Source organism: Caretta caretta, chromosome 1 (assembly GCF_965140235.1).
Source record: "Caretta caretta isolate rCarCar2 chromosome 1, rCarCar1.hap1, whole genome shotgun sequence".
In the NCBI taxonomy this organism is placed as follows: domain Eukaryota; kingdom Metazoa; phylum Chordata; order Testudines; family Cheloniidae; genus Caretta; species Caretta caretta.
The window spans coordinates 304,943,522-304,955,782 of record NC_134206.1 but is presented as its reverse complement, the minus strand read 5'-3'; the positions used below and the strand labels follow the sequence as shown (position 1 = coordinate 304,955,782).

Here is a 12,261-nt window from a genome sequence, read left to right as displayed (position 1 = left end):
GGGAGAGGAGTCATTTAAGTTAAGCACAAATGTTGACACAAGAACAAATGGATACAAACTGACCATCAACATGTTTAGCTTTCCAAGGGGAATAGTGGGCACAAAAAACCTAACTGGCTTAAAGACTGAGCTTTTTAAGTTTATGGAGGGGATGGTATGATGAAACTGCCTACAATGGCATTTAGCCAATCTGCATCTGCTGGTAGCAAATATCCTCAATGGCCAGTAATGGGACACTAGATGAGGAGGCTCTGAGTTACTACAGATAATTCTTCCCCAGGTGTCTGGCTGTTGTGTCTTGCCGGAATGCTCAGGGTTCAACTTACTGCCATATTTGGGATCAGGATGGAATCCCCACCCCCCAGGTCAGATTACCAGAGACCCTACATTTTTTTCTGCCTTCCTCTGCATCATGGGACACAGGTCATTTTCAGGTTTAAACTAGTGTAGATGGTGGGCGTTCTGTAACTTGAAGTCTTTAAATTGTGATTTGAGGACTTCAGGAACTCAGTCAGAGGTTATGGGTCTATTACAGGAGTGGGTGGGTGAGGGTCTGTGGCGTGAAATGTGCAGGAGTCAGACTAGATGATCACGATGGTCCCTTCTGGCCTTAGAGTCTTTGAGTCTATTTTGAAAGTGAACAGAGGCTTTGTGGCTGCCAAAACATGGGGAGATGCATGTAGAGTCCTGTGAGTCTCCTGCAATACCAATGAGATAATTAATACATAAAACAGGAGCTGCATTAATTATTTATTATTTTATTTATATTTTATATAACCCCAATAATGAGCTAGGCACTTTCCAGGTGAGTATGAAGTATTGGCTGATAGCCTGATGGGCATAAAGTCTAGATAAACAATGTAGAAACAGTGGAAGGGGAAATGGATGCAATGAAATGCAGTGACACTGAATGGTGACGTTTAATATCTCTTGATGGTAATAGACATTTTCTCCCATCTAATTACCATTTCTCCCTGGAGATTACTAATGTTTGTAGGCTTTTTAGAAGAAGTATAGTTTAAGGATGAACTTGAAAGAAGGCTGGAGGCATGGCAGACTAAGTAATAATGTATATGCTTTAGGTATTAACTGAAGTCCTTATATGTATCACAGGAGAAACACAGAACCCCAAATCAAGTTGTCACATGTAAAAGAAGGAGGACTAGAGTTTGGATTTTAAACAGTTTAGTTTTCCAATGTACTTATTTATCATTTAAATTTGTATATATTCAGTGAGTAACTGGAGAGTTTAAAGTATTTTTTGAATATATCCTATATGTGAAGTTGGTAGTGATCCTAGAGTTAATGTTGCCTGAAGTTGGTAGTGATCCTAGAGTTAATGTTGCCTAAAACGTTCCATTTTAAGCTCCTGTTTTCAGCTGCTTATAACTTGGCCAATCTTTAACCATTTTGTCTGAAGATTTCCATGTTTGCTCTCTGCCTTAGGTTGAATTTTTAAAATAAATTTCCGCAAAAGCAATCCATCCATTTCTCAGAAGAAAGTTAGGAAAAATAGGTAGTTTTGTCCTTTTAAACATGTAAACAAAGTGTGTGTCATGTTTCCTCTGGTCCCTTATAGCCACAAAGAGTATAACAGCCTGTTACTGCTATGGGTTGTTCTTTTCACTCGAGTGGAGAGGTCTGTGTTGTGAATATAAAGAGGTTGGTTTCAAACCCAGTTGACGACCCATGTCATAATACTCACACAATGGAATTTTTGTTTTGTTCAGATTGTTTTCAAACCTAGAAAATTACATACAAAACTACTTCAAAACATTGCTTCAACATTAAGGTTGCAAGTCAAGCACTCAAAAGTTAGGAAATGCCGGAATTCAGGTTGTCCCAGCTGTCTGACTTAGGAAAATTGACGTTTTAAAAACATATCATTTGTATGATTGGTTCTTGTGGATAAGGCATAGGAGAAGAAGACAGAATATCTTGGTTGTTTTCTCAGGCTTGTCACAGATATCAGTACATTGGCTGAAAAATGAATTTTTTGTAGCACCAAAACTACTTGCAGATTTAGGTCAAATTCAGCATACAGTTTTGGCCCCAAAAAAGGAAACATATTTTGAAAAAGTTGAAATGTTTCTGCCATTTCAAAATGAAACATTTCTATTTCTTGACTCAAAGTGTTTTATTTTAACCATTTGATGTCTTCAGGTTGGCAACGCCTGACGAAATACATCCTAGAATACTTAAGGAACTAACTGAAAAGATCTCTAAATGATTAGCAATTATCTTTGAGACCTTGTGGAGGATGGAAAAGATCCTGGAGGACTGGAAAAGGGCAAATATAGTACTTATCTATAAAATGGGGAATCAGGACAACCCGGGGAATTATAGACCAGTCATCTTGAACTTTCAGTAACTGGAAAGACAGTGGAGCAAATAATCAAACACTCAATTTGTAAGCACCCTAAAGAAAAAAAGGTGATAAATAACAGTCAACATAGATTTGTCAAGAACAAATCATGTCAAACCAACCTAATATTCTTCTTTGACAGTGTAACAAGCCTTGTGAATGGGGGGAACTTGTAGATGTGATATATCTTGACTTGCCTCACATGAGCTCATAAACCAGGGATCGGCAACCTTTGGCACACAGCCGGTCAGGGAAAGCCACTGGTGGGCCGGGACAGTTTGTTTACCTGCAGCGTCCACAGGTTTGGCTGATCACAGCTCCCCCTGTCTGCTGTTTGCTGTTCCAGGCCAATGGGGGCTGCAGGAAGTGGCGGCCAGCACATCCCTCGGCTAACGCTGCTATCCGCAGCCCCCATTGGCCTGGAATGGTATACCACGGCCAGTGGGAACTGCGGTTGGCTGAACCTGCGGACCTGCAGGTAAACAAACCATCCCGGCCTGCCAGCGGATTTCCCTGATGGGCTGCGTGCCAAAGGTTGCTGATCCCTGCCATAAACCAAATGGAAAATATAACCTAGATGAACCTACTGTAAGTTGGGTGAACAACTGGTTGGAAAACATTACTCAGAGAGTAGCTATCAGTGGTTCACAGTCAAAGGAAGTGCATATTGAGTGGGATCCTGCAGCGATCAGTCCTGAGTCTGGTTCAGTTTAATATCTTGATAAATTATTTAGAAAATGGCATAGAGAGTATACTTATAAAGCTTGCATATGATATCAAGCTGCGGGGGAAGAGGGGGGTTGTAAGTGCTTTGGAGGATAGTATTAAAAAAATTAAAAATTATCTGAACAAGCTGAAGAAATGGTTTGAAGTAAATAGGATGAAATTCAATAAGGACAAATGCAAAGTACTACACTTAGAAAGGAATAATCAGTTGCACACATACAAAATGGGAAAAGACTGCCTAGGAAGGAGTACTGCAGAAAAGGATCTGGAATTATAGTGGATCACAGATGAAATATGAGTCAACAATGTAATGCTGTTGCAAAAAAAGGGAACATCATTCCAGGATGTATTAGCAGAAGTGTTGTAAGAAAAGACATGAGAAGTAATTCTTCCATTCTACTCAGCACTGATTAGGTCTCAACTAGAGTATTGTGTTCCGTTCTTGGTGCCACACTTCAGGAAAGACGTGGACAAATTGGAGAAAGTCCAGAAGAGAGCAATAAAAATTATTAAAGGTCTAGAAAACACCATCTCTGAGGAAAGACAGAAAAAATGGATTTGTTTAGTTTGTAGAAGAGAAGAATGAGGAGAGACATGATAACAGTCTTCAAGTACATAAAAGGTTGTTATAAAGAGGAGGGTGATAAATTGTTCTTAACCACTGAGGACAGGAAGTAATGGGCTTAACCACTGAGGACAAGAAGCAATGGGTTTAAACTGCAGAATGGGAGATTTAGGTTAGACATTAGGAAAAACTTTCTAACAGTAAAGGAAGTTAAGCACTGGAACAGATTACCTAGGGAGATTGTGGAATATCCATTACTGGAGGTTTTTAAACACAGATAACTCTCATGGATGGTCTAGATGCTACTTAGTCCTCCCTCAGTGCTGGGCACTAGACTAGATCACCTATCAAGGTCTCTTCCAATCCTACATTTCTGTGATGCTAATTCCTATGTTCCCAGAGGAGTAAAGGCAGGATTTTGTGAAAAGGTGATGACAGTAGATGTCCAAATTCTTTTAACATCCTCCTTCTGAATTAAGGAATTTTTGGTGACAGAAGTAATGTTATATCAGTTCAACTGAATGAAGTTTGAGTAAAATGGAACAGAAAAAAAGTTAATTGAAAAATATTAGAAAGCCATTTCCAGTACCACAACTGGTCTTGCAATTCACAAAACTTATTCACTGAGACCAACATAAAAATGTTCTGTCTCATGGAAATGGAATCCACAACTGATATTATAATTTACATTTGTCCTTTCTATTTTTTTTTTTTTGAGATTACATCCTTGCAAGGGCTTGATCCTAAGTGCCATCAACTCCCATTGAAGTGGGCACTCAGCATTTATCTTCAGGTGTTTTCATTGTATCTCTCTCTGAATCAACAATAGAAGGTGATTTCAGTAAATTTCATTCACTAGAATGTCTCCATCAGTTCCTTCTCTCACCAAGGGTTAATGTCACATCATTACAAAAAAATTTCTTTTATAAAATTGTGATCAGCAAGGTTATATTTCTGCCAAATTTCAAATCACATAAAAGATTGTGCATCATTAACCAGCTGTCTTTAGGTTTAGGTCTAAAAGGATTTGGAACAATACTTGTTGCAGAATAACACATTAAGTTTCTTTTGCATTTAACAGCAAAGAAGAAATATTGGCAATATCTGATGAAGACATATGGAATAATTCAAGGACTTCAGGTACAACAGCTAGTTTAATTAGTTCTTCCTTACTGCACATGTTAATTAAAACAGATAATGTAACAAACAGTCCAAATGGATGTTAAAGTATATTTTTGTTAACTCTTCAGTGGCAAACATCCCCGAAATTGTTTATTCACATGAGAAGGACAAAGACATTGAATCGCATCATGAAAATGTAAAAGATATAAATGTTGAATGCAATGAAGATAATAAGGAAGATAATGAAAAAGAATTAGAGTTTCTGGTAAGTGTTATACAATTATATCCACAGTGTTAGATGATATGAATCCATTTACACATCAAAGGTGGTGAAAAAGCCCCTTTTAACAGAACTGACGGATGTACTAATTTACAAATGTAAAACCATAGTCTGTATTTTCATTGTATCTCCCTCTGAATCAACAATAGAAGGTGATTTCAGTAAATTTCATTAAGTTCTTGTGGTCTTAAATTAATGGCTTCTCTCTGTTACCTCCTTATCAGAGTATCTAAGTGATCGTTTCAAAGAATTAGAACAGTGACCTTTCAAAGATCTCTCTTCCTAGCCTCTGTGATGAGTATATACTTAACATAAACACTTAACGTTTGGTAAAATTCCTGTATTTATGGTACTGTGAGCCTTACAGATGTTTCAGAGATTAACTATGTAATACACTACATGAACAAAATTCCAATGTCTATAGTTTTAACAGGAAAAATTATATAACTACTACAGTAGACTTTTCTAGACCTGTATTTAGCATTAAATTTGTTATCATAAATTTCACATTCAGTGAACATTCAATCTATTTGGGGATTTTTATGGTTTGGCTTGCATTTTGCACCATGAAGGAAGAAATGGCAGTAAATGAGACACATACAGCCATCTATTATTCTCGGTGTCTGTTCTGAGCTTATGTCTTTTGGGTACATAGATTCATAATCATCGATTAAAATGGCTACTGTCTGTGAAAATGTGAATGCTGAATCAGACCAGAGAGGAAGAGGAGTGCCACTCAGTCTTTTTGATAGGGAGGAGAATTATTTCCTCACACTTAAGTATGAAATTTTCTTAACTCTAACTTTAAGAAAGTTCAAAGTTGTCACCTATTGTGGGAGCTCCTACTGCCTGAAAAATCAACATCTCCATTTTTTTTTAAACAAAACATATATTTTTTAAAAAGGCCCTAAAAATCACATCTTTTTTCTTGATTTACCCTGTTACAATGAGCAGGTTCAAATATAACAGTTTGTTTATAAATTACAGAGATTGTCCATACAGTAAATGAAGAGGGAAGCTGTAATTTAGATGTTAATTTGTACTATGCATTCTTTAATGAATTAAACAATGAAGATCTATAATAGATGGAAATACAATCAAATCTTTGAAACCCACAGGCATTGGCTCACAAGACAGCTGTGCAGTTGACAAGTAACATGAGCCTTATGTGAGAAGAAGGGGAAATCGTAAGATTTGCATATAATTATTGAGATCATGCAAATGTCAGTTATGAGAAGCAAAAAAACCACAGGCATCTCACTGTTAAATCCTGACAGTTGGCATCACCGAAGAGCTCAAATACATTTGAGCACCAGTTGGCAGAGGGTCATTAAAACAGAATTTGCAGAGACATTAGCTCCCTCACTTTTCTTTGAGTGACGTTTTACTATTAATAGTTTGCAGCGGCTTTGCAGAAAACATATTAATAAGAGAAATTGTAATGGGGATATCTACAGCAAGTGTAAATGTAACAAGGTGTGCCTGAGAAGCTATCCTCTAATTGATCAGCATGGAGCTATCAGTGTGAGTATCCTAAAGTGAAGAGAGAGTGCAATGACAAGCAGGCACAGCTGAATAATACAATATGATATTTGGGAGCTAGGGAAGGAGAATGATTAGTTTCTGGCCTTTTTCTTCACTAATCTCATTCCCAATGTCTGCCTTACTAGATTGTCTAAAAACATTCTGGTTTGACGTCTGCAAAATGGTTCCTAAGAGAAATGAAGCAAAGATCATTCTAACGGTACTTGTCAGTGTGCAACATGTCTTTGTTTTACTGGACAATACTGAATGTTACCAGGCTTTGATGTACTGTATCAATGCTCTCACTAAAAACAAAACAAAACAAAACAACCCAAACAAACAAACAAACAAACAAACAAACAAAAACCCAACAAAAAACTCACAACCCTAGAACTGAATGTGCAGAGCTAACTGAAATGTTAGCCTCCCATTTAGAGAATATTCTCTTTAGGTTTCATTTGTATAAAATGCACTTGCAGCTTACTGAATTCATGAATAAAGAAACAGCATTCTGAATACTATTGATGTCTTTCTTTCAGACGCACTATAAATCTCATTACATATGTTAAAAAATACATACAATGAAAATTTTGCAAATTGTTCGGAACATGTTTCCATAAAAGCTTTGAAACAGAAAACAAAACTTTCCATAATGAAAGCTTGCCTCATTCATTTTGAATATTTTTATAGAGCTCGTTCTGATCATTCTTTTCTATTCTATTTTTTCAGCTAAGTCGGCAGTTCACAAGAACTAGAGGTACTTCTTCCAGAGATGAAAGGAATTTATGCACAACAGAGCCAGTTAATTTTCCAAATGAAGCCCAAGGACTGGAGAATAAGCTAACACTTATGGAAACAGGCACTGACTTGCTCAGGGAGCCTGTGCCTATCAGTTCCCCTTCAGAAAATACTTTACAAGAGCTAGGAAAAGAATTACATGATAACGAAAAGTATTCCATAAAATATGATTATAGTCAGCCATTAGCAAAGGAACTTACTGCAGGCTCTGTAAACAATACTGAGCAGCCTTTGGAATGCATTGGTACCAGTGAAATGCTTTTATCACAGGATTATTTGCCTGGAACAATGCAAAATGTGACTATCCATATTAAAGATACTGTCTTAAGCAGACAAGGAATGAGCCATGTAGATATTTCAAAAGGTGAAACAGATAGTGCCTCAGGAAGCGAAATGATGGAGAGGTTATTCATCAGTGGGGAAGATGCTGATATCTACAAAGAGGCCTGTGAAATGAGACCAGAAACAATTTCTTCAGAGCATGATGAATCAATGCAATTAAATACATGCGTAACCGAAGCACTGGATGACAATGCTAATCCAGCTCCAGAACGACACATTCTGCAAACATCTCACCTAATGCTAACCTCGGTATTGCCAGACAGTGACAAACATGAAGAGAAAGGTGAGATGATTTTAAGCAAAGATCAGGTACATTTAAGAGGAGATATATGTGCTGATGCTTTTGCACATTCTGATATCTCAATAGATTCCTCGAAAAGCCCGTATACAGAAAAAGAAGTTGTGGCAGAAGTATCAAAGAAAGACTATAACTCTGATATAGGAAAAGAGGAGGAGGAAATCAAGTTAGATGAGTTAGGACTAATTAAAGAGCAGGAGAGTGTTGACACCATAGCTCCGAAACTTTTCAGTGTTCATGGAAAATATATTTCTGAAACAAAAACCAAAACATTGCCATCAGCTTCAGATAATAAACATGAAGTCAAGCCTTCACAAGCAGAAGACCGGATGATTTCCCATGTAGCTGATGAAAGAAGAGCTGAAGACAGTCATGAATTCAAAGAGTTTACTTGGCTAAAAGATAGGGGAAGCTCTGACAACAGAAGTCAAGGAAAAGAAATCACAAGCTCTGTTGAAGGCAAACCAGGGAAAGAGGAATACAGTGAGTTAAGTGATGACTTGAGGAAAACAGACAGTAGATACCCTGATGCTACTCAGAGTAAAATGACTACTTTCCCCGCTGGTTACCCAGACTTTGCAGTGACAACTGGCAAAGCAAGAGCTACAAGTACTGCGTCATTGAACCCAGAGGATACGCTTGATACTAAGGAGAATGATCATAAGCTTTTTGAGGATCGAATGTACAGCCAAGATAATTTCCCAACAAACAAAAATATTTTGGAGACAGATCCTTGTCAACTTCAAATTGAGAAATCAGACAGCGTGGTTACAGATGATCAAAGTAGGGCAAGGTGTGAAAATCAAAAGTGGAGTGTTTTAGGAAGTCAACCAGTAGAAAGAGAGAGTGAGAAAAATAGAACAGAAGAGATTAAAGAGCAAACAGATGGTGAAGTCACGTTGGGAATGAGGGATAAGACAAGGTATTTGAATGTTACTCCCACAGAAGAATTGTTTACCTGCCAAGAAACAGTGAGGTGTGAAAAGTCTTCTGTAGCTGAACATGGTAATATAGAGGAAGCAGAAGCAGGTACAGCTTATATAATTAAAACAACATCAGAAAGTGCTTCAGAAAAAATGTCTGCTAGTGAAAAAGCAGTAATTGCTAAGCTACCTCAAGAGACTGCAGTAAGTGACAGGCCCACAGAGGAAAAGGAAACAGCGTTTGATACACATGAAGGGAGAAATGATGGTTCACATTATACTCTTTGTCAACGCAATACAGTGGGTGTATTATATGACACCGAATTTGAAAAGGAATCAGTTTTAGATATTTATAATGCACATGTACGTGAAACACTGCAAGGAGAAATGATGTCTGTATGCAATACCAAGGAAAAAGTTTCCAAAGCAGAACATGACACTCGAAATAATCCACCTGTAGAGGAAACATTACGGGCTTCTGCTGTAGAAGGAAAAGCAGGTTTGGAGCAGGATTTATATTCAGAAGAATCACCGAAAGCTCCCCCGAATCCTGAGCAGTGTCTGTACAGTGATGAAGCTGAAGAACTTCATAAGGAAGAAAGCATTTTTGGAACACTTTCCCATTCAGGTGCCAAAGCTGAAACAAAACCACCACCCTCTGATACAAATATTGTGCCCAGTTGTCATTATGAAAGCTCTCCAGCGACAACTTCTGAAGAGTCTATTGAGGTGGTTACTGCGGATGTAGAAAATATGGAGCATCCATTTACAGCCCCTGCATTCAAATCCATTGCCAATATTTCTGCTGAGTCAGGATATTCTTTCAGCCTACCAAGTGAAATGACATGTATTAATAAAAACAGCTCTGCTGAGGTTGAACACAAAGAAGTTCTTGAGACTTCAGACATGTTGACTTCAAGTGATGGAAAAGAAAGGAATACAGGCCAGTGTTTCCATCAAACAGAGTTCAGACAAGAGGAGTCATTAGGGCCAATGATTTTAATTAGTGAGCCTACTGAAGAAATAGAAGAGACAAGCTCTGAATCTGAAGGTTTAATAACTGAGGGAAAAATATTAAACTTGCCTGATGACTCAGAGCACGAAAACCAGCACATTTCTGATTCTTCAGATATTTCTGACCAGAAAAGCGAAGCACATAATTTACCTAGTGAGTCTCTAGTTTTAAAGCATATCAGTTACAGAATCTTTTATTTCCTCTTGTTTGTTGTATTTGTTGTAACAATCTACCACTATGATTTAATGGTTTGCTTTGCACTCTATCTATTTTCCTTGTATTGGCTATACTGGGAGGGAGGAAGAAGCAAGGAGTCTGTCAAAAAGGAATAACATTAAGTTTAATTGTCTACATACTGTACTTAAGGTTTGAGGTTGATTACTTCCCCCCACCCTAAAGCATTTTAATTGTTAAAAGGAAATATTCATTTTTAGAACCAGAGCGAGTTTTCTCCTGAAGCATCTTTCAAAAAGGAATACATATGAAGTTTGCTTCTTCATATAAGTAATTATTCTATATAGGACCATTATGTTTGGATCATTAAATACCTATATGAATATGAGATCTGAAGCACGTCAAGTTAAAATTAAGTACAGATGTTGCTCCTTAGCAGGCTGGGAGGTTGCAATGCTTCATATCTCTGCAGTACTTAAAAACACCATTTCTTGCATTAATTTCTCTTGCAGTAAAGCTTCATGTTTTTTTCTGAGTTTTTCTAAGGTTTTATACAGTAGATAACAGGGGAATGGCATTATGGCTAAGTCAGTACTTTAATATTGATCTTGCAAATGGTGATCTACTACTGTAATTAACCAATACATTTTGAGAGGTGAAATTTGTTGGTAGATTGAATAGTTCTTTCAGTTTTTTATTTCATTGTTTTGAGTTAGTGCAATAATAATATTTATATCTGAAAATATCAAGCTTAGACTCCAGTAACATTATGTAACTTTGAATACGTAATACTTCAGCAGAATATATTAGCTACTTTCATACTACCGAGCTGAAGGATACAGCTATGAGCCTGTTATCATTCACTTGCACAAACATTTATAGATGGGTTGTCTTCAGATCATATTTATATATTTTTTGTAAATGAAGACTGTGTAACACAGCTGAAGAATTTAATTGAATTCAAAATTATTCCAGATAGACCTTTTGAATGATGTTTTTCACCAGTGTTGTTTAAGAAAGGCATTCGTATCTTCAAAGCATTAAATAAAAAAAAAAAAGAGTGAATGATTTGATTGTGTGTGGCGTGTTCAGAATTGGGTTTGTGGCCTTTTTTTATAAGCTAACTAGGTCTCATTAGAGCACAGTAAAATAAACCCTGAAGGAAAACATGGGACATGAGCCTTGCCTCCAAAAAGGCTCCATTGTGCTGCTGTGGCGGTACACAATAGCCCCTAACAAGGTAGTTGGGGGACTCCGAACGTAGGGGGCGTGCTGGGAGGTTCACTGCTTCTAAGACACTCTTTTCCAGTGTACAGGCATGCCAGGAGCATGTCAGAAGAGGAAAGGGAGTGGCCAGAGCATGCAGCACTCCAGCAATTTCTAGCTGCAGAAAAGCCTGCGGGGAATCATTGCAACCAAGCATACCGTGGAGTAGCCCTGAGGCTGCATAATGTTACTGGGACCCCAGAGATTGAAGAAGGGCAAAAGTGGCTTTGAGCCACATAGGTTCGTCTCCTCGCAGCTCTGCATAGCTGAAGACCTGGGCCATTGTGGAGGCTGCAAAAGGCTTAAGTGCAAAATGTGGCTGAAGCTAGATAACGGTCAGGTTAATCACTTGTTTCAATCATTAGTTAAGCACTGAAACAAATTTTTGAAAGCTCACTTACTTGTAGCAGAATGTTAGGAGACCTTGCTACAGGAGTGACCTTGACTTTCCTGTTCTCCAGGAGGGTGAACCTTTGGAGCATCATGGAAGTGATCCATTCCGTGGGGTATGGAACGGTGTTGATGACCTACTGCTGATGTATGTACTGGTGGTTGAATATATGGACTACTGTTCACTGCAATCCTGACCTGGGTGATGTTAGTAGGTGCCTAGAGGCTTCAAACAGTTGCCAGGGAAACTTGTAGTAACACAGTCCTTATTAGAAGGACAGCCAGGGAATCCAGTCATGAAAGGAAATGTGGCTAGCTCAGGTAAGGTGATCCCTGAATTTTGAGGGACTGCAAGAGGCATGAGACCTGGAGGATTCTCTTGCTCTGTGTTGGATTGAACTAGCAGCTGATCCATGCTAGAAGAATAGGGAGACTTTGGTGTGGAAAGCCATCTGTATTTAATGAAGTGGTCA

The 12,261-nt window shown here is 38.0% G+C and overlaps 1 protein-coding gene across 1 annotated transcript in view; it reads left to right on the top strand.

Moving 5' to 3' along the window:
* Nucleotides 1-11,142, top strand: part of PPP1R3A (protein phosphatase 1 regulatory subunit 3A) — a 39,611-nt gene extending 28,469 nt beyond the window's left edge. The window contains exons 2-4 of the mRNA XM_048836930.2: nucleotides 4,738-4,796; nucleotides 4,907-5,043; nucleotides 7,312-11,142. Coding sequence (XP_048692887.2) covers nucleotides 4,738-4,796; nucleotides 4,907-5,043; nucleotides 7,312-10,290 — 3,175 coding nt within the window. The 3' untranslated portion in view covers nucleotides 10,291-11,142. The remainder of the gene's footprint in view (nucleotides 1-4,737; nucleotides 4,797-4,906; nucleotides 5,044-7,311) is intronic.
* Nucleotides 11,143-12,261: the final 1,119 nt, after the last annotated feature.